The sequence below is a fragment of the Squalius cephalus genome, assembly GCF_949319135.1.
Source record: "Squalius cephalus genome assembly, chromosome: 2".
Classification (NCBI taxonomy): domain Eukaryota; kingdom Metazoa; phylum Chordata; class Actinopteri; order Cypriniformes; family Leuciscidae; genus Squalius; species Squalius cephalus.
In genome coordinates, this window is record NC_137123.1 from 46,920,477 (window position 1) to 46,947,709 (window position 27,233).

At 37.3% G+C, this 27,233-nt stretch overlaps 2 protein-coding genes across 2 annotated transcripts in view; both read left to right on the forward strand.

Annotated features, from left to right (window-relative positions):
- LOC307149385 (uncharacterized protein) overlaps nt 1-16,634 on the forward strand; it is a gene marked incomplete at its 3' end in the record, with an annotated part of 91,170 nt that extends 74,536 nt beyond the window's left edge. The window contains exon 4 of the mRNA XM_079855682.1: nt 16,413-16,634. Coding sequence (XP_079711808.1) covers nt 16,413-16,634 — 222 coding nt within the window. The remainder of the gene's footprint in view (nt 1-16,412) is intronic.
- Nucleotides 16,635-18,816: 2,182 nt separating this feature from the next.
- LOC307154037 (F-box/WD repeat-containing protein 7) overlaps nt 18,817-27,233 on the forward strand; it is a 74,175-nt gene continuing 65,758 nt past the window's right edge. Inside the window, exon 1 of the mRNA XM_079863934.1 lies at nt 18,817-19,195. Coding sequence (XP_079720060.1) covers nt 18,980-19,195 — 216 coding nt within the window. The 5' untranslated portion in view covers nt 18,817-18,979. The remainder of the gene's footprint in view (nt 19,196-27,233) is intronic.

Below are 27,233 nucleotides of genomic sequence, written 5' to 3' on the forward strand. Positions count from 1 at the left end.
GAGAAGTATCTAATGCGGGCAGATGTTGATGGGATTGAGTCAGGGCTTCTGCAGTCATGGTGTTTGTTTCCCTCTACTGGTCGTTTTTGGCTTTGCATTAGATAAACAATCATCTTGTTGTGAGAATTGATTTTATGGAGTGATGAACTGTCATTCATAACCCGAACATCACATCCCTGACTAAATGAAGGATTATGCCTCAAACAGGTTGGTTTGGTGATGTCAAGAATTGGCTTGTATCGAATGTGCTCAGGCATTTCTGGATTAGCTTGATAGTTTTCATTTTAAAACTAAATTGCTCTTTTTGTTCTCACATTCTCAGATCACTTGGGTGATGGAAGTTAAAGCAGGGATTCCCTTTTTTTTTTTTTAGCCGAACCCCTTTGATGTAAAAAATCTCAGTACCCCTGAGATTTTAATTTAATATTTCTAATTATTTAACATGTTCACAGTTCTCTGATGTTAGTTAATGATCATATTGACATGCAGTTAACATACAATATATTTAATCTTTATTAAGTGTTTTATTTTATTTTAAAATGATTTATTTACAGTATAAGGCTGCACAATTTAGTCCAAAAATTATCGTCATATTGGAGGTTAAATCGCAATATGAGATGAACATTTAATCTCTTGTAGCTGCTGAAACGTCCTGGCAAAATTATAAATTAAAAAAACATTCTTTATTGTTTTTATGTATTTTTTATTTTTAACTAATTATAAAATGAAGACAGATATATTACTATTATAATGCTACAATTTTACTTTATATTTACTAATAATATTTGAAGATAATAATAAGAATAATTTTATATTACATGTGACAATACTAATGTCATATATTCTTCATTTTCAAATGCTAAACCTTGCGTGTAAATGAACAGCTCATCAGACTAAGTCGTGTTTGGATTATTACACTAAGCCATATTGTGATTTCAGTTTTATGTAGGTTACTTGTGCAGCCCTTTTTATTTTATTTAATTTGACTTTTTAAAATATTGATTAGCTTTTCATCGACTCTCAAACCCTCTGCAGTTCCCTCACAAACCCCCAGTTTGGAAAACCCGGAGTTAAAGGAATGATTCAGCTAAAAATGAAAATCTTGTCATTTATTCACCCTCATGTTATTCCAGATATTATATGGGTCGGATTGGCTACTTATAGTGTTCTGTGGGAAAAGTCATGTCTGGACTCGTCCACTTCTGAGGTTTTAAACAGCAAGCTGCCTGTTATTACTCGTCATTGACCTCCAAAGGAAAGCGTTTTGCACTATTTGATCTGACTGGTTGTTCCTATATGCTTAAAGTTTGAACATACTGTCAAATTCAACATCTGTATGGAGACGAGTTTTGATGTTTATGGGGTCAGATGCAAGTGACCTATAATTCCAGTCTGATTGGTTAAAAGGAACGTCTCTGACATAGAGACTGACTCTCCAGCCAATGGTTGTCATTCTGCAATCACCATAATTGATACATGTGTCTGTGGATCTGAGACGTCTGGCCCGTTTTTTTTTTTTTTTGGTTTCAGTGTTTGATCACAAATTGTAAACCTCCAAGGCCATAAACATTTACTCCAGTAATGTGTGTATTTTGGCATGACATTTTATATACATAAGCAGTTTAATTCAAACGTTGTGGATTAGTCAGATGGAAACAAAATAGAGAGATTGGGTCTGTTTTTGAGCAAAGAGGAAATGCAAATGAGAGGAGATGGAGAAGAGCGAGGGGAGGGAATGCAAGAGCGTGCAGACCCTCCTCATCCTCATGATGTCGACACGCTTGTCATCGCACTGACAGAAGACGACCCGCAAATCCTTTCACCGTTTGTTTCTGTGACTGAGCGGAGTCTCTCTGAGCTGCCATGGGGAATCGCAGTATGAAGAAGGTCGCACTGTTACTGGTGAGTGAATCTCCAGAGAGCATCTTATCACATCTGTGTGTGGAGAGCGTCTCCTCCGCCTTGTGTTTTGGATGAGAACACTGTTTATCTGATTGAGGCAGTCACAGCAGGGCTGAAGTTCGCAGAACAGTGATGTCTGGAGTGTGCCTTTTCAAAAGGATGTCAATGTTTTGTCAGGTTTTTTTTTAACAACATATTGGCTCAATCTAGTGCACTGCCTGTCTAGTAGGGATGGGGTCAAGATGGTCGACTAGCTGACCTTGCTAAGTATTAGATTGTAAGCCGTAGTTTAGTAGTGGTTATTTAATTAGCCTATTGACAGTATGCTGTTCTTTATCTGAAAGCACAGTGGGTTTCAAACTGGTTTCTGGGCACACTAGGGGGCAGCAAGAGGGTGTTATGGGCTCCACAGAAATGTTTGGAGAGAAAATGTGGTAATTTCAAATATTGAGATTAAGCAATTGATTTTTTTTTTTTTTTTTTATAGTTTATTTTTGTCAATCTTTAATGTCTTTAGTTAACTAATATTTCAATTTATATTTTCAGATTATAAAATGTAAATATTTTTCAGATTATATTTTACCATTAAATAGTGTATAAAATATATAAAAATACAAATATTTAAATATAAAGAATTTAAGTACACTGCAAAAAAAATCCAACTTATGTTATGAATTAACAGTTGATCATCACAGTGTAGATTAGATTGTTGAGCTGTATGTGAATCTCATTGCAATTGTTGGATATTTGCCTATCAGGGTAATGTTTGCCTGTAGTATACAAGCAAATAATGCTCATGTAATGTTCTTTCACCTTTGTTTGATTTTAAAAGCCCAAGGTTTGTAGCTTCTCATTGCATTGTTAAATGCTAAACAGTCTTTTGTTGCCTTGACAAGAATAGTTAAATTCTCTTAAAAGCCTGTTGCTCATTAGATGAAAAAAAGGAATTGAATTAGTCAGATCTTTTAAAGGATTTTTTTTATTTTTTATTTTTTACTGCGTGTGTGTGTGTGTGTATATATATATATATATATATATATATATATATATATATATATATATATATATATATATATATATATATATATATATATATATATATATATATATATATATATATATATATATATATATACACACATACACACACACACACACACACTTATTTTCCATCTAAAGTTAGTTTTGATTGATTTGCTTCCGTCGCAACGATCATTTGTTATTAAATTAGGGGCCGCTAAGACGACACCATTCCCTCTACACAAACTTTAAACGCGAACCTGTGAGAAACGCTGATGGCGTTCACATGCGCATTTAGAATGGGTTCTATAGTTATGTGCGTTTGAAAATACGCAGGTTTGGAATTCCCTACAAGCCAAGCCTAAACAAAGTACTTGTCTTTCCTTATAAATTTTGATAAAGAATTTTATTTTATTTTGTTGCTTTGGGGTAGGAACGCGAAACGAATTTCCCGACAACGCCTTATCTGTAGAGTGGTAGTGGGATCCTCCATAGGGAGAGACTAGTTGGCACTTCAGCACTGCGTTGTCATCAGGTCCAGGCGAAGGTCCTTCGTCAGATCTGGATACGGCCCGGATCCGGCAGGCTGCAGGAAAACCTCGGGATAAACACAGACACTAAAATTAGCGTAGATGCCATTCTTCTCATGATGTAACGAGTACATCAGGATTTATGGGAAGTGTTCCCGGTTCCGGCTGACCTAATCTATGCAGCCTAACATTAAATTATAGAAGTCTATAATGTATTATGTGAATGCTAGGTCAAAGAGATGTGTCTTTAATCTGGCTTTGAACTGACAGAGTGTGTCTGCTTCCCGGACAATGGTAGGAAGATATATATACACACACACACACACACACACACACACACACACACACACACACATACATACATGCATACATACATACATACATATACATACATATACATACATATATATATATATATATATATACATACATATATATATATATATATATATATATATATATATATATATATATATATATATATACATACACACACACATATATACATACACACACACACACACACACACACACACACACACACACACACACACACACACACACATACATATATATATATATATATAGACACACACACACACACACACACACACACACACACACACACACACACACACACACACACATATATATGTGTGTGTGTATATAAGACGCTAAAGAGTTTTTGGTCACACTTTAGTTTAGGGTCCAACTCTCACTATTAATTACGACGCAAATTAATTTGCCTCAAACTCCTAATTACTGCTTATTAGTAAGGTAGTTAAGTTTAAGTTTTGCGCTCTTGTCAAGGCAACAAAAGAGTTTAGCATTAAGGGATGTAGAATATGGTCATACAGAATAAGGCAGTAATATGTGCTTTATATGTACTAGTAAACAGTCAATATCCTAGTAATATGAATGCCAATAAGCAACTAGTTAATATTGAGAATTGGACCCTAAGCTAAAGTGTTACCGATGTTTTTCTTCAAATGAATTTTTTCAGGAAAAAAGCACATGGATTTCGATATTCTCAGATCGGTTTCAGGCCTCATTCATATGTGGAAATGAATCTGATATTAATCGGATGCGTGTATTTGCTTCTGCCATGTAAGCGGACAGATGGGATATTCCCCCGTCAATGCAAGTCGTACGTCATTAAAAGAAAGTGATGGTGGCGAATGACGTCAACTGAGGTGGACATCAACTCAAGTGTCTTGTCTTTTCCCCCCGCCAAATGTTTTGCTGATCTTTAAAGATGGTGCAGAAAGCAAAAGCTTGTATTATCATTTTGTCTGCGTCCATTGCAAATCGCGACTTTTTACTTCCTTTTCGGCCTAGGTCACTACGTCTACCTTGGGTTGTTTTGCCAAGTGGAAAGTGGAAATGCAGATATTGGAAAGGGATCACTTTTAAAAGATGTAAGATGGTTGTCCAAAAACAAATCGGACATTCTCAACAAATTGGAATTGGGCATCAAGACCTGCAGTGTAAAGCTGGCCTTGTAGACTCAATGGTACTGAGCACATCTGTGGCTGTTGTCCTGTTCCCCTTGGCTAGATCAAGATTTCATTAATAACGTGAATAGGAATGCTGAAGCTTTGTAAATGAGGTCAGTCTAAAATATTTTCCTTGAGGAAATGTGGTTTCAGTGTGTTTTATCTCTGTTTGGTAATTATGCATTCAGGGCTTTTCATAGTATGCTAATGTTGAGCTCTTGAAAATGCTGGGTAAAAGTAACTGGGTTTTAATGTCAAATTTGTATTCAAAAGCAATATCCTAGGCTAACTGATAGTGTTTGCGTTAAGCTCAGTAATGATTGAATTCCCTCATGCAGGACAACAGAAAAAAAGAAGTGTACGTCTGAAGCACTTTCTCATCTGACGTCAGTTCCTCAAGTCAGAGTCTTGACCTCAAGGTTGAATTTAGCAGGACTGAATAAATGATCTTGGACAGCAGTTCCACATAAACAAACTTTTAATGGTAGGAGATGAAACCTGACCTCAAAAATGTCTTGCCTTGCTGTTTGGTTCCTGATTAGCTACATTTTCAAAGATCCCTTGTAGACAGCCTATTTAAAAGTGAGTTTTGTCACTCTGAAAGACTCAAGAATTGTAAAGACTTTTCATTTGTACTGTGTAAATTCATAGATGTTAGTTGTAAAAATAGATTCCAAGTAGATAATGACAATATCCACATTTAATTTCAACTGGATGGATGGATGGATGGATGGACGGATGGATGGATGGACGGATGGATGGATGGACGGATGGATGGACGGATGGATGGACGGATGGATGGACAGTTAGTTAGTTAGTTAGTTAGTTAGTTAGTTAGTTAGTTAGTTAGTTAGTTAGTTAGTTAGTTAGTTAGTTAGTTAGTTAGTTAGTTAGTTAGTTAGTTAGTTAGTTAGTTAGTTAGTTAGTTAGTTAGTTAGTTAGTTAGTTTTGTTTTTTAGTTGTTCTTTGTAGTGTAGCCAAACATTATTTGGTTTGGTAGAAGCATGTTAAGTTTTTTTTGTTTTCTTTTGTTTAGTTCAGTGATAAAAACAGCTGTGAAAGCTTGTCTTTAACATGTGACTTTGCATTTTGGAAATTGCTTAGCTGGTTAGAAAATGTTTCTGAGCACCTGTGTTGAAATGGCTGCCTTACTAAGCGCTTTAAAATGTTCAGCATTCCTTTTGACAAATGTAGAAAGGCTCCAAAATTAAACTTTTTAATATGCCATGGAATAAAGGAATTTATTTATTTATTTATTTTTTACTACTGAGTTTGTCACAGTGTTCACTCAGTTCCATTTTCAATTGGTCTCCTGTCTTGTGATTTTTTTTTATTTTTTTTTTATTACTCTCAGCTATCTGCTCAAAGTTGATGGACTTTTTGTGCTTATATTTAATAATAATCATGCAGAAATCTGGTGAGTGTTGTTGTTCCCTTGTGGTCATTGTTCATGGTTTATGTAAGGTGTAATTAGCTCAAGCCTTTTATGTGTTATGTGAACTGTGAGCCTCTTCAGATCTGTACTGAACCCTAGCCATGGGTTTTATAGATTCAAACAGACTATTGAATCAGGCAATGGATAAACAATCTGAAAAATGAACAAGCTGGAAGTAAATGCCCAAAAGGCATTCCTTAAATGAAGTCATTAATTAAACATGAACTGATTGGAAATATATATTTACCTACCCACAAAAACTTTTCTTCCTATCCTTTTCAAGAAGCTGGTATCATTGAGGATTCAAAGATTTTTCTGTGCATGTCCCAGAATAAATTGATGATTTTAAATGATAGATACAATTTAATTTCAGTATGGCTAAAACAAACTGTTTTCACTCACATTTTCCCTTTAAAGCTATTGCCGTCTGAGACTAATTTAGGGAATTTTAACGACAGATGGTTAATTGGCTTTAAATCCTACTATTCTCTGAAGTTCTTGCAGTGTCATTTAAGGCCACAGTCCTGCAATGTAACTACTACGACAGCTGTCTAATGACAAACCAATAGAGTACAGCAACTGATGTGTGTTTGTGAGAGAAGGAGAGACATTCAGCTAAAAATGTTGATGTTAGCTTGTCTATTCAATGAGTCGTATAGACTGGCATGTAGAAATACTCACTTGGCTAAAGGTGGTACGGTTGTTTGAAGACTGTCCGCATCGGACAACCACATTAAGAGTGCCAAGTGTATTTAAACAGCCTGTGTGGGTTCACAGATGGCCTTCAAAGAAGGGAAGATGAAATGGACATGTTGTGTCTGGTAAGTTGATGTTAAGCCGGTGCTGTCGTCAAGTGGGGTAAGAGGTAGGCCTAATCGCTCTCTGATTTCAAAAAGAGATTGCGGCATCAAAAGCTGCACTTTTTTGATCTGGTCTTAGACTTGTGTTTAAAGAGACATGAAACACTTGCTGCCCTCTTGTATGTTCAAAACCGCTCACGGGCTGTGTACAGGGGGTTTACTTTACGGTGTTATTTACACTGGAGAAGTCATGTTAGATTTACTGTATTTGCAGGCATTGCTGGATATTTCTACAGTCTTTGGGATTGAATTTTGGGGTTGTGAATTGGGAAGATGACTGCAATTATTGTCAGCTTTGACATCAGAAATGGCCGGAAAATAAGCAGTTAGCTATAAAGACACCATAACATCAAAAGCGACCCCATTTACTTTCATTTTAAAGTCCCCCTGAGGTGAAAATGAAGCTTTTAATTTTGTTTAAATGGCTATGTGGTGTTTTTAATATGCTTTAAGACAAACCATGTGCAAATTCATAAGTCAACACCATTCTCTTTAAAACTGCAGTGAACCAAAGACGGTTTCAAAAACGCGGTTTGAAATCGCTGGTGTTTCTGATGTCACAAACTACCTTGTAATCAATCACGTCAACGTGTGATTCTCTGAGCTGGTGTGAGTGGAGGCGGTGCTAATTTGCATATTCATAGAACCGTGTTTACTATGAGGCAAGGTGTAGAGTTACATTCAAGCTATTTTAAGGAAAACACTTTTAAATGTCTTTTTGGTTTTAATAGATAAAATTATTGACCGATAATACTGTACTTTTCCTGATCCAATCGTAACCCAATGGATAAAATACTCTGCATAATATCCTGCTGTTATTGTCGAATATGAAAATCCTAATGTGTATTTGCATTTAAAACTTTTTTTTTTAGTCATGTGCTTCATTTAGACTTCATATGAATGGTGTACTGCCTTTTGAGGGGCAAGTAGTGAAGAGTGTGGTAAACTGTTCCCTTTTAATATACACATTTGTTATATGATCATATCATTTAAAAGGGGACTGTCCCATTTTTCACCTATTTTTCCACCTCTTTTCACCTTTATATTAGTTTATAGTGATGGTAAGCTTTGCCTTCAAATGCAGGAAATACAGAATGTTAATGTAACTACTAATACAAATTGTTTTTATATTCTAAATATTAGTCCTTTTTCTGGGATATTTTATGAAATATTAATAATGTGCAGCAATTTTTTTTGAATGGTCTTTTTATTTTATTTTATTTTTTATATTAATCTTTCACTATGATACATCTTACCCCTTGTCCTGACACAGTTTTCCCCATACCCTGTTTTGTTGTTGTTGTTTTGTTTTTTGTTGTTTTGTTTTTATTTTTTGATACACTTTCTTCTAATATTAGTTAATAGAAACCATCCTGCAATATAGTTCTGCATTAGCATTGTCATTTCTCTTGAGGACAGCTTAAGTGTAAAGTGGCACATCTTACGTAAAGTGTAGATTTCGGTTAGGTAGGTCAAGAAGCACAAACTCCCATTTTCCCCTCATCCCCAGGTGAGAACAGGAAAGCACTGGCACTTTCCCGCTCTGGGATCATCTGACTGGCACCATCTGTCGGAGCCTGAAGCAGCTTCTTCACAGGAAGAGCGCTCTGAATGTTTCATATGCACGTCTCATTATATATGCCCTTTCTTGAGACACAACACCACACAGTCATATGGCACAGCTCTGTCTGAACCACTGTCTGCTTTTCTTGTTTTTGTAGTGTGAAACTAGGAGCGTGAGATCAACTTGTGTAGTGCTGCGAGTGTTGTGTCAGTACAATACGTATAGACTGGTGGTCATTTATTCTTATTTTAACAATGCAATAAAACAGCTTGTATATACTTCTTTCTTCTGTACTTACTAGGAAACCAGTTAGAGATGGCCATTTCGTTCATTTTGTCTGTGCTGGTTTGGTGTCCATTTGTGCTATTTATTTAAGTTTTTAAATTGTAAGCCTATTTACATATGCATCAGGTTGATTTCTTTGGCTGTTGCATTGTGCTTCGGTTGGTTCAACATTTTGCAACATGAACTTTTCTGCTTTAGGATGGTGTTTCAAGGTAAAAATAGCTTGCTTAAAAACACATCTCAAGACCTGTGTGTTCTGTTCAATAGAGTTATATTCCTTAAGGCTGATTTATACTTCTGCGTTGGACCTACGCTGGAGCCTCTACGCTGTAGGCTACGCGTTGGTTTTCATTTATACTTCCTCGTAACCATGTTTGTGCATAATTACTGACTGTACTTATGTAACAGTCAAGTCAAAAGTGTTTATTTTTTGTTAATTTAATAAAAACCCTCTACACCATGAACAAAACCTCAAGAGATGATCACAACATGACTAATCTTTTCAAGAAAGACAAATTTGCAAGACAAATTTATTTGATCTTTTTTTAATATATATAATTCTGTCTTTTACTCACCCTCAGGTTGTCACTAAACCTGTATGTATTGACTGACTTATGTGAAACATGAAGATATTTGGAAAAATGTTGAGAAAAATCAAATCAAAGTGGATCGGACTGATCCATGGAGCCCCAAAACACTCTTGCCAAGCAGCAATAGGGGTATATGCTTATGGTGGGGGAGGAGAGAGTGAGCAAGCGGGACGTTTGTAGAAAGACTGTTGAAAGAGATAGCTGAGATATTACCAAAGAGGAAAAGGTCAGGGGAATATAATTGGAAGAAGAATGGTTACGATCAGGTAAGAATTAGGACCCACGTTAATACTGGAGCTGAAGCACTAGCTGTTAGTCATTTCCTGTGTTGCATAGTGTGTTTGTTATTTTGGGGGCGGAGCAATGAAGGGAGTGTTTGTTCGGGTATCGATTTCAAATATCAACAGTTTCTCAGAAATCGCTTGCTGCACCTTTAATAAACAGGTTTTTTTAACCAATACAGCCCATGAAGCATTTAAAATAAAATAAAAATGCAATGGTACAGTATAAAACTAAGTTATAATGTAGATTTTTGTGTAGTTCTGTTATATGAAACTCAAATCATAAGTTATCATTGCATTGAGTTTCATTTCATGATCAGGAATGCTAACTGAGTGGATGTGATTGATTTGACAGCAGGGCTCATTAATTGAACCTGTTCCTGCACACGCATGTGGAGGCGGACTGTCACACTGTCAGGGAAGCTGCGTTTGGCTCTGGCATGTCGTGCGGTACAGGCGTCGCATGTAGAGCTGTGAATTACTGCCGAGGTGTGTGGGTTTAAGACGTTTCATTGAGCGCTGACATCGTGCCATGAAAGCTTCTGCGCTGAGCTCCAATCACATCATGTAAACGAGCATTTGTAAGGTTCATGCTTTCTTATAGTTTTACATTTTCTGGTGAGATAATGTTTTCAGATGTACTTAATTGTATTTAGTTTCACCAAAATTTTGATTTAGTTTAGTTTTTATGGATATGTTTCTTTATGGATATATATCTGAAGTAAACAAATTATTTTAGGAAAGAAGCTGCATCTGTATCTTTGTGATCGGTATCTGTAATCTTACTGGCATACAGTGCCATATGGCCATCTGCAGATGGGCTGTTTTCTCCCTCACAAGTGCACAGGTGAGATTCCATCATGTGATGAATACTACCAATCACTACAAAAATGGTTTTTGTTTGGCTAATTTTATTTCTGTTTCCAGACATGTTTTAAAGCAGTCGTTCTCATCTTTTAGCATGTGACAGTAACATTGGTTCTCAAGCTTTTCGACTTTGAGACCCCCCACAGAAATTAAGAGTGTCTACAAATAACGAAATTGAAAATGAGTAATTAAAATGTGAAGTACCATTTTTCTCTGTGGTTTAGCTTGTTTTATAGCTTGGTTTGTCTTATTTTAAAACATCTCAAGCCACCTTGAGGCCCACTTAGAATTTCTGTTCTAGGGGAATAATGATATACAGTGGTTGGACAACAACACTGAAACACTGGCCAATATAGTGTTGGAGGTTTCACACCTATACAGTATATGCGCTGCCTGGTGGCCAATCTTCACTGATTTTACATTCCATCAGTAAGAGCAGAGTGTGAAGGTTGAATTAGCTGAGCAATAGCACAGCTGTACATCAACATAAGGAGACATATCCGAGATCAAAAGAGGACTGTTGGTGCACGTCTCATTGGCTCATCTGTGACCAGGACAATCGTTGTGGTGTATCGAGAGCTATGGTATCCAAGGTAATGTCAGCATACCACCACGTAGGACGAACCACATCCAACAGGAGTAACTGTTGACGCAAGAGGAAGCTGCCTGAAAGGGATGTCCAGGTACTAACACTGATATCCAAAAAACATAAAACCACAGCTGCTTACTCGCTGCAGAATTAAATGTGCACCTCAACTCTCCTGTTTCCACCAAAACTGCTCGTTGAGAGTCAATATTCATGGTCGAGATGCTATAGCCAAACCTGCCTGGTGACTCGTTCCAATGCCAAATGTCGGTTTCATTGTTGCCAACAGTGTGAATCTTGGGCTGTGGACAATGTGAAACATGTATTGTTCTCTGACGTCTTTCCCACATCGGTGGGAGTTACAGTTTGGAGAAGCCCCTATAGACTTAACACCTGGACGGTGTCGTGCCCAGAGTGAAGCACAGGGGTGGATTTTGGATCATGGACCATGTGCACCTAATGGTTCAAACATTATACCATAAATGAATGTATTTATTGAAAGGTACTTAAAATCTCAAGTTGAATGTATTGGGTCTAATACACACAATGACTTGTTACAGAAACTTCCATTTGACATTCCTGACTTGTGTTTGTGTACAAGAGAGAACGAGCACACAGGCAGTAGTTGGACACCTGTCCTCTGGGAAACTGTTGGGTGAAGCGAAGTCAGAGGTCACGTAAAGCCTCTTTAATTAGATTGAAGGAATTTCTCTTGCATACCGAGCTGGTTTTTCATTCACTGAGGATAATTACATAGTAAATATTTCAAGAAAGGTATAATTTTACCACCGTTCAGAAGATTGTGCATCGAGTGAAGTGTTTGAGTGAGTCTGTGTGTGACTGTCATTGTGTGCTCTTCTGGATGAAGGTGGTAGAATACTTCATATTTATGGCTTTGATCGTTTGACTTCTGTAGAGCAGTTTTCAGGCTAGCGCACTGATTCATGTACTCTAAACTCTTCAAGGGTCTGAGTGTCATTCACCAGACAGAACTGAAGGAAACTAGCATGAGGTTTACACACTCACAGCCTCATGCATCTATAATCTACAGCTCTCTGCTGTCTTATTTGAGTATTTGGCTTTTTTTATATTCAGTGTCAGGGTTGTTTATACAAGACCATGATCGCATCTTCTACCAAAAGATTGTGAGTTTCAACCCCATTCCTACAATTAGACAAAAAGCCTAAATGGTTAATCTTGTGAGATGTCATTTTTCACTCCAAAATCAAAGGAAAATTATACATAAAGGCCTGGTTTCACAAACAGGGCTTAGATTAAGTAAGAATTAGGCCTTAGTTGAATTAAAACATCTAGATGCAAAAAACATCCCTTAACAAAAAACATTACCGGTGTGCGTCTTGAGACAAAACAATGGCTCTGACATATTTTATTAATATTTTATTGATTCCCAATGCCTTGGTCACTAACAATCAATTACTTGCTGAATTGACTCTCCCTCCAGTACAATAGTCATTGTACTGCTGTGGTCTTAAATATGGTAAATATGGAGTACATTTATGCAGTCTTTAACTCAAGACTGAAGTGAGGACATCAGGTGTGCTCTGACATTATGTCTGGATGGGCAGATGACTCTGTTTCCTGTGAGGTGGACCTTTCTTGTGAAAGCCTTTTAAAATGTTGCCTGGCAACCCCCATTATGTGTAAAAGTTAGATGAACAGGTGAAGAGTGACAGGACGCTGTTGCAATGAGGAAACTGCTACATTTTTTTGGATAATGAATTGAGGCAGGCTCACCTGTTCTAGCAAGTATTTTACATTTTATGCCACCAAACTAAGAGAATTCAATGCCTGACATGTTACTGCATTTCTAAATCCAAGTCTTTTATTTGGATTTATTTTCTGTGAAAATAATCTTTTTGCATTTTCATGCAGTTCCACTCTTAATCACATGAGGCCACCAAAGACTCAAAGTTTCAGTTTGAGTTGTGCTTTGATTATTTGATACCATATTGACATGCATGAATCTGTGACAACTTTCCTGGGAGAAGCCGCAGTAACAGCTAAGCAGCAACAATCCCAGGCCTCTTGGTTAATTTGCCATTTCCAGGTTTGAGCCAGCTGTGACATCATCCTCAATGTCAGCTCTTCTCAGACTACATTCACACTGCAGCTGAATGTGGACCAGATTTTCCTTTCTCATTGTGTTATACATTGTTTTTCATCTGCAAAAACCACAATCTAAATCTGACAGTTTCAGTTTCATGTATATCACTTTTATAAATAGAAATAATTTTTCAACATGGCAATTTTTGTCACTCGATCAACACTACTGAACATTATGCCATTAATGCTCATTCCACAAATAAATCGCAAGGATGCATTAAATTGATCAAAAGTGACTGTAAAAACAATATTATATTTTAATATTTAAAATATAAGCTGTTTTTTTTTTTCAAACTTTCTATTCAAAGAATCTTAAGGATCATTTGACACTGAAGATGACAGCTTTGCCATCACATTTTCATATAACAGTTATTTTAAATAGTAATATTTCACAATATTACTGTTTTTACTCTATCTTTGAATTAGGGACGCACAGAAATGATGATTCTGGGCCGAAACAGAAAATTCAGGATGCAGTTGGCCGAAAATTTAAACCAAAAATAAATAATAAATTATTTTAGTTAACATTCAACAGTCAAATAGCATTTTTTTTTTCTTGCTAACTAATGAGTTTATGGACATTGAATAGATTTCTTGAGGTAAATGTAACGTTTAGTGACATTGTATTGTTTACAAGCTGTTTTATTGACATCTTTCCCTGGTTGAAACACTGGGTGATTACGTGACCGGATTGATTTTGGCAAGGTATAATGCATCTCTCAACTTACCTTAACTCCAAAACCATTTCGGCTCAAAACCGAAAATAGCTCTTTTGGCTGAATTTCCAAAATTAACAAAAATCTTACTAACCCCAAACTTTTGAACTGTCTCACCCAGACAACCTTTTTTTAGTGCTTTCCTAAATATTTATAGAAAAAATTGCATCAAATCAGCTTTTTTGCTTATAAGCCAAACTCTTATCAGCATCGCAAACTTTGCCTTATTTATTTTTTCTTTAGCAACTTTATTTGCTCTTAATACTCTTATAAAAACTGTGCAGAAAGAAACTGTGATTCAAATCCTGCTCAAAATATTATTAGATGTTTTGAAAAAAGCAACAACAAAAAATTCAAATGCCAATGCCCTTGCAAACTGTCCATGTGGAAAACTCTTGTGTTAGAGCTTCACCAGCGGATTGCCTTTTTGTTCTAAATGTGAAATTGTCATAAAACTTTGTTTCTAAAGAACCTTGTGAAGAAGTTTTTCCCTCAAGCAGCTTAAGCATAAATGATTCATAAGCATTTGAAATTGTAATGGCTCACTTGGTTATTTTACTCTCGAATGAGTCGACTGCAGTTTGTGGCCTGGTCTGGGTGTGAGCACTACTTACTGTAGCTATACCATAATGTAGTTGCATGGTCTCTCACACAATAGTCTGTGATTTATTGAATTATTCCATTTAAGTGCTGTAGATGAAGAAGAATGTGCATTTCTTTTGTGTTTCCTTTTTTATATATATATTTCTACGCTGGTCTTTATTAGTAGAATGCAAGTGGACCACTTCCTGCAAAATTATTTTATTTTTCACCTATTAAACTAAAATGTATAGGCTATTTTTTTTTTTTTTTTTTTTTCACGGTCACCCAAATTCAACTCAACTCAACATGAATATCCTTATTTGATTTCATCATCAGTGGTTTTTATTTTCAGTCTGTGAATGTAAACCTAGTATCGTAGTGAAGTTGAGAGCAGATCTGGTTTATTTAACCCACTCATCAGGGCAGCGAAGGGAAACTGGTAACTTTAGTTTGGGGTCCAATTCTTACTATTAACTTGTGTCTTAGCTTGCATATTACCAGCATATTGGCTGTTTATTAGTACTTTATTAAGTACATATTAATGCCTTATTCTGCATGACCATATTCTACATCCCCTTATCCCTACCCCTTACCTATACTTAACTCTCTTACTAACTATTAGTAAGCAGTACATTAGGAGTTTTTTGAGGTAAGTCTTAACTAATAGTGAGTGTGTTCCCAGACTAAAGTGTGACTGGGAAACTGCTATGTGTATGTGTGTTAATGTACCTTTTGCTAGTGAATGGAGAATTGGGTCTTTTCATGTGGTCTGCTTTTCAAGACCCCTGTGACCTTAAGAAATGCCTCATGTCCTCGCTTTTCAGGGGACTGAAGTGAAAGTGTGTCAGAACATGTGTGTCTGTCTGTCTCCTTGACTGTAGGTCTAATAGAAGAGTGAATAAGGCTAGCCCTCATGTATTTTCTGTCTTTTGCGGAATGCAAAACATTTGAAGAATATATCAGTTGTTTTTGTCCATACAATGAAAGTCAGTGGGGTCCAAAGTTTCAATGTCCAACAATGTCATAAAGGTAGAATAAAAGTAGTGCATACAGCTCCATTGGTTTGATCTTTTTTTCCTAAAGTAATGATCACCTTGTATGATGAAGAGAGAACAAATTATATAATTGGTAGGTAGACATGCAAGAACCAGTGAGGTTTCTTGAATCAAATCACCTGTTATTTTAGTATTATTTATTATGATATCACAGTATTTATCAATTTTTTGAATTAGCTTATTTTTATATTTTCAGTTTTCATTTGAATTTGTTTGTGTGTTTATTTTTATTACGTTTAAAAAAAATAGTTTAGCTTTAATATATTTTAGTTTTAGTATTCATTTTAATTCTTTAACTTATTTTAGTTTTGCCAATGTATTGAAGGCAACATTTCTTAGTTTTGTTTAAGCTTTATTTCAATTAACAAAAAATATTTAACCAAAAAATAACATCACTGCAAACCATTGGAGTTTTATGGTCTGCTTTTACGTTGTTTGCCCATGATTTCCTTTGTGTGAAGTTGTGGTTTGATCTGTTTTTGATCTCATAAATGAAAATTCCCTTTTCTTCCTTTCCAGACCCTAGTTTCTTCCCCTAACAGCCCTAGAGAGGCTATATTTAAAAAGCAACGGGCATGCAGAATAAAGGATTCCTCCCAACAGAAGGCTGTGCCTGACATTCTGCAGGAGCCAGGGTTAAATCCCTTGCATTTCTGGCATTCCCAGCAATTACCTTGTGCCAGTCATGCTATCGGGCCGAGGCTCAGCAGTGCACATACGGCACATAGTTGTGCGCCATGAGATTAGTTGAAGGCTTATGTGGGTCTGTATGAAGTGAGAGGAAAGAAGCTTTTGGGTTTCCAGGGCAGGTCTAAAAATGAGATCTGCCCTCTCAGGTCAGTTTAACTCGAGAAAACCCTGTGTCTCTGCCTCATAGGACAGCTTTATATTCCACAAATGTACATTGTACTAGAGAAATTAAAAATGAGGCCCTAGAACAAAAATGCTCAAGGGATCCTAAAATGCTGGTATTGATATTTATCATTATCTTAGTTTAAAACTGACCCTTCTTTACTATCTCAAACCCCAAACCATAACTGTACAGTCGGATGAATTTTTCACTGAATCAAGAGCAGTTACTGAATCTGACTTGCTCCCTGAACTGTAAGTTATTACTTTCCACAATAAAGTTGTGTACATAAGGATTGTGAAACTTAAATCATGTTATTACTAGGGGTGTAACAATACATCGATAAGGATCAATGCACCGATGCCAGACGTAAAATATTGATATAAGGTACCTTTGTTTTGACACTCTCCACATCCTCAAGTAACGTCCATCTACACATTTCCGCCAAAGCTTGCATTTTCGTTTACTCACCATACTGTCTGCCGGTGTAACATTAATTTCCTCAGCTGAAATAGACGCCTGACTAGATTGACTGAACCCTAAACACATTTTGTCACAAAAGCCGGTATTGTCCACCGTCAAGGAATCGCGAGTTCATGTTTTACAGCAGAAACCGACAAGCACACATGTTGTTTGTGAACACAACCCAGTAAGTCAGTTTTAGTGAATCAGCACGCAGTATTCAGGTCAGGTGACAAGGCTGTTTGTCACTTCGAAAAGACGCGCTAGCTGAGAGGAGTTTCATCAACGCTGACTAAAAGTGATCGAGGATGGATCATTTCAAACTTGATGAACCCGTGATATCTTCTTCGGGGCGTAAAAGGAAAATAAAAGCTGAACTTTTTCACGGAACCTTGCTAAAGCAGCATGTTACAGTGGTGAGGGAAAAGCTCCCTGTATTGTGTGTAATCACAACAACAAAGTTTGTCAGGCGTCTATGTCAGCTGCGGAGATTGACGTTACAAAGATGAACTGAGTGATTTTTATTATGTATCATAACAATTACTTGTTTTTTTTTAAAAGTCTGCTTTTGCTAAAAAACTAACTTTTAATATATAAAAAACATACTTTCAATGAACTTTAATTATGTGAGTTATTGTAACTTAATCAAAACAACCCCAGCTGCAGTTTGATTGATATTACTTGGAATGCACAATAAAAAAAAAACATGATTTATGAATATGAACAAGAACAGAGTTATCTGTTTTTGCAAATTAACTTCGTTGTAAATGTCCCAAATGGGAGAGGGTGTGCAATTTTCAAAGTTTAATTAAACGATCATGTTATATATTTTGGTTGCATTTGTGAGTTAATAAAAATGGAACTAGTTGTGTAAACTTGGCACATAATATCTAGATATCCATAAATCAGTCGATATAGCCCTTAATTGAATCGTAATCGCATCGCAGAATTTTTTTGAGTTATCTGCAAATATCGCATCGCTGGCTGGCTGAGAGAATCAATATCATATCGTATAGTGATGAACTATCCAATTTACACCCGTGATTATTACTGACTTCTAATGTGACCATTATGAAAGATTTAGGCACCTCTGCTGCTTAACAGAATTCTGTAGGAAACACTGATTTACAAGCCTTTAAAATGTTCATAGTAGTCAGATAACGTATTGAGCACGACTGCTGTCAGTCTACTGATGGCCATTCTAAAATGGGGACTCTTAGACCGTTAAAAAGGCTTTGGCTGTATGCTCATATTACTTTTATTAGGCATGAATGCTGATTTAAACTTAGTAGTAATTCTGTCTGTCTGTTCATAATGTAATATTTCACAATGTTGGCAGTCAGTTAGCCCATAATGTGCCTTTGGTCCGTACTCAAGTGGAAGTTGTCATCAAAACTTAGTGTTTTACTGTAAAGGTGGAGATGTGAAGTAATACAGTATATGTCTACTTCTGATGTGAATCTCAGAGGGTATATTGCTCCATGGTGGGCTAGGGGAGTAGATTCCTATGCTTGTGTGCCTGGGTGGGGGCAGTCCAGTACAGGACAGCTGCTCCTAGGCCCAACAGATTCACTGATGACATCAGACCCTCTGATATTTTAAAAGGGGCCACAATCCAGGGCAGCAAACTTGGTGTGGACACTTAGAGCTGTTGTGTCTCTTAAAACTCAAAAACATTCTAGTGAGTTCTAGGGAAAATCAGTGATTCAGCCACTGAACAGAATCCCACAAATTTGCCTCCTCTGGGATATGACCTACTAGCCCTGGGTTGGCAATGCTGCGGCATTGCCCCATTCCCCGTTTCTCGTCATCCAGCCCGAGGAGAAAGATGACCAAGTCCTCGGGCAAGGAGAAGGCTCCCCTGGAGAGCCAGACACTGGATCTGGCTGACCCTAAGGAGGTCACCAAGGAGCCTATACCCCCACAGAAAATCCTCAAGATCTTCAGCATCAACATCATAGCTCAAAGTCTGCCCTTCTGTCGCAGACGGGTGAGTCCCAGGAGTCTACACACGACTATGCCCTAAAGCATGCCCATTTTAATGCCATATGCTTTGGTCAGGAATTAAGTTCACTTTACTACAATTGTCTTGTCAGGATGTTTACTTGCATGTGTAAATGAGCAGATGCGTTCTTGGTCAGAAATGTGTATTTGTTATCACAGATGTGAGGTGACGCAAGTCTGTACTGGGTGTTTTAATTATGGTGATTTTAAAACTATACTATTTTACTTTAAACATTTAGCTCTTGAATAATACCAGTTTATACCCATTTTTTACTAGAAAATATATATTTACTTGACTCCTTCGGTTTATGTATAAGATTTCGTAACTGTTCCCCAGGAAATTTCAGTCATAGTATTTATTTTGCTTTTGGATTTTGAATAGAATCAGTGCTGTTTAAAATGCATCGGCAACTGCTGGGATAGTGAGTCATTGTTCAACCTTCAGCCTCCCTGTCGTTCTTAAACCAACAATAGCAGTAATTGCTTGGGCACAGTCAGAAGACTCAATATAGCAGCGCTGGTTTGAGCATGTCATCCTGCTACATTGATGTCATTTTAGTGCTGCTTTTTTAGAAGGTACATGTATTATGTAAGTCGCTAAGGGACATTGACAAAAGGGTGTGCTTTAGTAAAAAAGCATTTGGGAATTCATCTTGAACATTTAGGTGGGTATAATAGGACCATATAGATGGGTGGATATAAAAATAAACTTTGTGGTCAAAAGAATATGGTGTCCATTTATGTTTGCGAGGCTTATTTCTCATGATTTCTTTAGTCGCCACTAAGATCCCATCCGGTGACCTTAAAAAGACTTGCCTGGGAGTTCCTATTTTTAACCCTGCCCATGATCCAGAGAAAATGTATTGATTGGCTAGGAAAACAGCTGCTCACTGGTCTATGGAACCGTCCCACCAATCCCATAATACAGCGACACGTGTGCTGCATAGTCAAAGCGGGAGCGGCCGGAAAGATACTATACATGACAACTCTGATCATGGAGAACTCATTGCAATGTTACACCTCGCCAACTGGCTTAAAGTTTGACTCATGACCTTCCGGTATCAGCCATTTCGTTAAAAACTTGAGGAATAAGGGCATTGGGGTATGACAAACAATCATGTTTGTGTCTTCAAGTAGATGGTCTGCAGATAATGAGGAAATTAATTTTTGTCATCATTAATCATACTTTGAGAAACTTCTTTTTATAGACGCTTCCATATATGGCAGCCTCTATTGTAGTCTTAGGTGTCTAATGTCACTGGCTTTTGCATTTAGCTTCAAGTTATTGCTGTTATTACAGATGATCTCAGTCTTAAGAATCCTTTATCTGCAATTTGTCTGAGTAATGAAGTTATACGAAGGAAGGCCATTAGTTGTGGGAATGATGGATGTGTGGAGAAAGTGTCTGAAAACACACTACCGTTCAAAATTTGGGGGTCAGTAAGTTTTTATTGTTATTTTTTATATTTCAATAAAATGTTGTTCTTTTGAACTTTCTATTCATCATTTCCATAAAAAATATGAAGCAGAACAACTGTTTTCAACATGGATAATAAGAAATGTTTCTGCATATTAGAATGATTTCTAAAGGATCAAATGACACTGAAGACTGGAGTAATGACTGCTTTAAACTCAGCTTTGCCATCAAAGAAATTATTATATTTTAAAATAAAATTAAAATATTAAATAACTTTTAATTTTTAGTCTTGGTGAGCATAAGAGACTACTTAAAAAAAAAAAAAAAAAACATTTTGCAATATCTTAACGACACTAAACCTTTGAACTATAGTGTATAGTCACTTTCAGTGTTTTAGGAAGGGGTTTCCTCGAAAGGGAATCAATATATTTGGAGGTATCTGATATAAAAATTTTGAAAACCCCTGGAATAGAGAATAATGAATCTAGTTGTATATAAATTACCCATGGTAATCTATTCATTTAATTGACTACCAGTGAGTGAAAACAGAAAATGTATTACCCAAGTCATTAATATTGAAACCTTGCCGTATTTGCCACATCTCATTGTTCAGTGCTTAGTTTCTCACCCAACACCCATGTTCTCAAGAGAGTGAGGATGTGGTGGGAACCAACCAAATGATAGTGCAGGGAGAAAGCCAAATAAAATGGTCTTTATCACTAATATACACATGTACCTCAGTGTTTCCTCTAGGATTTTTTTCCAGCTGTGGTAGCAGGCCTTTTCCACAGGGGAGGGGGCATCGCCCATGGGTGATTCCCATTGAAACTTACCCAAGAATCACAAGCACTCACCGCTTTCTGAGGAATTGAAAGATTAAAACCAACCATCTCCATCAAAACAAATTACGCAAGATATTTATTTGCAAAGATATAAAGTGCCACTGTAAGAGAAGGCTATATTCATAATCTATGGCAAAAATACTATTATAAATTAGTTTAGTGGATAATACAGCAGCAAACTCTTTGGTATTGACTATGGAGGTGGAGAGGTTGGAATGGACTGTGGACAGGTGTCCACTGACATTAGGAGTACTTTCTTAAAGTGACAGGACTAATCTGTGTTCCACATGAGCACATAAGCAATCTGTGGGAGGCAGAATTCTTGCTGGTTGGTAGGTAGGGGATCAAATACTTATTTCACTCAATTAAGTGCTAATCAATTTACAACTTTTATATAATGTGTTTTTCTGGATTTTTTTGGTTGATATTCTGTCTCTATCCGTTAAAATAAACCTACCATAAAAAAAATAGACCCTTCATTTCTTTGTAAATGGGCAAACTTACACAATCAGCAGGGGATCAAATAATCATTTTCCCCACTGTATATATGATAGATATGACAGAACAAGATAGGCTGTTAATAACCTTTTATTGCGCAAAAGTAGGCTATTATAATATGAAAGGCTCCAATACAGAGCGACAAAGCGTTTATGCGCATCCTGGGCGCAGATTGATGCGCTTAAAGCAACATGAAGTCACGGAGATTCGCATTGATGAATTCAAAGCACAAAGAGAAGAGATATTGATGCTTAGTGTATTATATTTCTGCAACAGTTTATTGAGCCTTTTCTTTTAACAGTTTTAAGTTTCAGCTACTGTGCACATGAAGAACAATTCATACTTGCTCTCTACTCCAGTGTTGTGATCTAACAGACACCCGGTAGAAAGATGACATGATTTAGAAACCGCAGTAAGCTCCAGCAAAATAGTTAGTTTATGCAAAGCCATAGACCTTTATCTACAAATTAAGTATAATAATAGGAACATTGATCTTGGAGTGAGTTTCATCGTGTTGACTGTCGTATCCGAACGCAGCGCGCTGTTTGAAATCTGAATGGAGAATGACTGAGGAGAGATAAGTTTCCATTAACTTTACCTTAACGACTTAAATATTCATTAGTGCCTCACATTAAGCTATTGAATGGCTCCAGAAGTCTTGGAATATAGTGCACATAAACCTTATGGTGCTTTACAATGTTTAATGCATTTAGTGGGGCTTAACTATAACAGAATAGTGCGCACGATATCGAATGTCACTGAGAAGCTGCAGCCGCGGCGGGGTGGATTTTTGGTGTGGCGGCCCGCCGCCACAGAATAAATGTAGTGGAAACACTGTACCTTCCAGAAGATTAACTTCCGGAAACATTCCTCTTGAGGCTTGTCTTTGTTCTTGAGGAGTGGTGTTCAGAATTAATGCTGTCCCTTCACTTTCTTCTTTCCTTGTAAAATCAGGCCTTCACTGAGACTGCAGAGTCTCTTAAATCGAGAGGAGGAGGAAGAGAAAAGATCAAAAATAGATATCTAAACCTCAACACCAAACAGGCATCCCCATGCCTAACCAATTGAGCAGCTGGTTTAGACACCACCTTGCAGAAGAGACTTGAGATCCACCAGCTGGCTCCAGTGAATGAAATTGCTTGAATTTCTCATGGTCCCCATAGGCCAATATAAGATCCTTGAAACTTCGCTCAGCAGGTTCTGCAGAGTCCACTGAGCATAAAGAAGCAGCAGCTTTTATCATTGTAGAAAGGAAATAATAAAAAAGTCCTACAGGAATCAAACTTAGGTTGAAAATACGTTTGTTCATATCCAGATATTCTGTAAGTCCTTGTATGGATTTAGTTTCATGAGAAGACACACACACACACACACACACACACACACACACACACACACACACACACACACACACAAAAAAAGTTTAAGTTTTTTTAGCCCTTACTCTGAGACCCTTTTATAAATAGATGGCAACTGAGTTTCCAATGAAGAAATGCTGAGGAGACAAAACCATCTATTTTTCCCAGGCCTGGTATAGAAGACAGCTGTTTCTGAAAAGACCCCCAGGAAATGAACTTGTTTTCATGCCAGAGCACTTGGGTGCGTATTGCTTTTCTGTTCCGGATCTGCTTTGCCAATTGGGTAAAGTGATCCGGTCCTGCCCATCAATGCTATGTCACTGCCATGGTCGCCATCAAGAGCCATTTGCTACTTGAGCTCTTACCTTTGGCCTGTAAGTCTCACTATGCCAGTTTCCTTGTTAGTTCATCCAAAAGTGAAAATTATCATATATTGATCCTCTTGTCATTCCAAATCCATTTTTAGAGAGGAATACAAAAGTAGAATTTAAGAACCTTCATGCTACTTTTTTCCACATTTCTTTGTCCCTCAAGCTCCATATGACGACTCTGAGTTTTCCAAAGTCTTCTGAAGCCATAGGAGGTGTGAAGAACAGACCAAAAATTGACAGTTTGTTAAAAAAAATCTTTCTCCACAGCTCCCAGATCAAATATGGCATCATCTTTGACAATGACATTTGTTCATGAAACATGAAAAATGGTGAGAATTTGATGTGATGTGAACAACTGATTTGAAAGTTACAGCTAATCCAACATTTTCAGTGAGAATTGTGTTCCACTGAACATATAACAGCATATCATTTTGGAATGACATGGGTAAGTAGTGACTTTTTTGGATCAACCAAAAATTTTACTTCCCCAGTCATTCAATCACTGGGCTTTCTTAAAGCTGGTGTTGGTAATAAAGAATCACAAAAACAGTGGACAAAAGCGAATAACACAACTTTTCTCTCTTAATCTTTCAGTGAGAATTTTCTTACTATGGAGTCATAGTGCTCTGGCATTTTACTCCTTTTTTCAGTGACAGCACGAAACAATTGTTTTAATTGCAACTTTTTTTAAAGAGTACTGTTTCAAAATATGGATCTTGTCTACATTTGATTGCCAGAACTCTTAAAGTCTCTTTAAGCAGTCTCCTTTATGTTCTGATTGTGCAAGAATTTCTGTGTGTTTTTAAAGTGAGCCATGTGCTAACAATCTCACACACAAGAGCCCGGCAGCACATACTAACAGATTTAAGTGTGGTAAATGTTACATGCTGTACAGTCAAAGGCTTTTTTTAAGCTCTGGCTTTGAGGGTTGTCAGTGCACTTGGATTTGTTTTGAAGTGTTTGTGTTTCTGTGCGCTGTGGTTAGTTCTGGGGCTTATTTTTAAATGGAGACAAGATGGTGCTTGTCTTCATGTATGTGTAAGCTGAAGGGCAATGTGATGATGATGATCACACTGGTCTCATGAATCCTGTTGGATCAAGAGGCAGATGTGTCTCCTTTGGAAAACCCTCACAACTTTCCTTTTTTCAAGATGCATCAATAAAATGGATCCTGAAGTTTTGATGCTCGTATTTCCTCACTTTGATTGTCAAGGCGTGCACAGACATCTTTAGACTCAACTCCACTTGCATTCTGTTGTGTAGATCTTGTAGTGCTGCCTTTACAGGAGATTATTTCCTATACCTTTTAATTGTTTTGTGTTGTCAGTCTTTTCTAAGCTATTAAATAGTTGACTACACTACAAGCTATTAAAGTACTATAGCAAGTTAGTTAAGGGGACAAGGTCTTATTTTAATATATGTATGTGTGTATGTACTGTATGTATGCATGTATGCACTCAAAGCAGTTCATATCATCTCAGCAGCATTGAAGGGGATTAAAGTGTTCACCCCAAAATAAAATAAAATTGTCCTTTATTCCACTTCGTATTCCACATTCTTCTGCAGAACACAAGAGGACACGACTTAAAACAAAAAAATGCATTAGCAGTATACATTGTGACTTGCTGATCTTTTTCCAGGTGCACCAAACAGTTTGCTAAAAAAAATTGCTAAAAACATTTGGTGGGAATTTCTGGGGAATTATTTTATAATTGAATTACATATTTACCTTAAAGATGCAGTTTGTTGCACAGTGATTCAAGTGTATCAATACATCCCTTTTATTTCTTGACCTGTCTGAACAAACTGATTTCCTAAAAGGAATCCGATTCTACAACTCTATTTTAGAATAGAGAAAGATTTCAGGGGCACACATTTATTACCCCAGCCTCTAAGTAAACTGCCATTGTGCTGTGGGCATAGAAAATCAACCCGAGCCTCATTCCCACTCTTGCAGATCTGAAAAGAGCAAAAGTAGTTTTCACATTTATTGAAACTCTTGCCATTCTAACTTGGCATTATCTCAGGTGGAAATTGTTTTACCTAGATGACTTTTCTTCACCTTGTTGTGTATGGGCACTGTTTGAGTATCTAGTCAGCTGATGTGTCCTCCCGCCCTTCCGTGCCAGCTCCTATGGGAGGAAGATGATGGGATTGCATTGCCCTTGAGCTCCAAATAACGCTGGGTGAAGGCATCTGCCCAAAGCTATTCTGAGCAGGCCCATTCCAGCGCTGGTCATACAAACAGAAAGTGTTGGGCAAACAGTATTGTGGCATTCTCCATATGGGAAGGCTGGACTCCCACCAACAAACATTAAGGGATGTCAGGGATTTTACTTGTGTAGCTTTGTGTAGAAAAAATGTAGATGCCCACACTATTGTCAAGTCATGATAGCACACAGAAGCTGAACTACTACTGAAGCTGAAGGTAAGTGGCTTACACACTGTGATCGGTCCAAGCCCAGCTGGCACAAAGAAGTGCTGACATTGTTTCTCAAGTTGCCCTTTGATGATTTTGGGCCACCCTCAGTACCCAAAGCTCCATCAATTCGAAAACCTGCTGATCTCAGACAGCGACTTTTCCCATGTGTTTGAAGACCTCCCACCTGCTGCAAGGCTGCCAAGAGGTGCTGACATTTCTTGCAGAGCTGGCAGTGCGGGTGAGAGGCTTTCTCCTGGCCCTGGAATGTGTCACGTGCTCCCAGCATCTGCCGAGAGCTAGGGGCCGTAACTGAAGATGGGGCTGCTCGGTTTAAAACACTCATGCATTTTAATATCCGGGACCATTGCAATAATGAATGTTTGTGCTAAATATGCTTTTCGACAGCACATTGTTGCTGTTAACAGCTTGTAATATGAGTCTGGTTATCGGGATATCTTGAGAGGGGGTAGTTGATTACTTCAGAATGGCAGGTCAAGTAACGGTTACCCTGGAACAACGTTCCTCCGTGGATAGCCTGACCTGACCCAACCTCAACTACACAGATTTTTTGTTTGCTTGTTTAAGCCCATTGCTGTGATGTTCTCAACAGCACAGACACACACTTTTGTTGTTAAAGGAATAATTTACCCCAAAATGAAAATTGTCATCATTTACTTGCGCTCATGTTGTTCCAAACTTTTCGAACTGACTTTTTTCTGCAGAAGATAATTTGAAAAAGGTTAACTAAACAGTTTTGGTTACCATTGGCCTCCATTGTATTGACAAAAAAAAAAAAAAAGAGACTTTTCTCAAAATATATTTTATGTCCCACAGAAGATAGTCAGTCATACAGGTTTGGAGCGACATGTGGGTAAGTAAATGATGTCAGTTTCTTGCTGAACACTATGTCTGGTCTTCATCGCTAGTTTTTTGGGAATGTTTCTCACCTTTCACTCCCTCAACCCTTCTCCATCAGCCTATCCTCCCTACCCATGGCTACTTGGCTTGTCTGCGGTCCAGAAGCAGTCATTTGGCCATGGTGTAACTGACGCAGCTGTCTACATGGTTCATTTAATTTGGGCATAAGGTATGCCACTGCTTGTGTGGTCCAGCCTA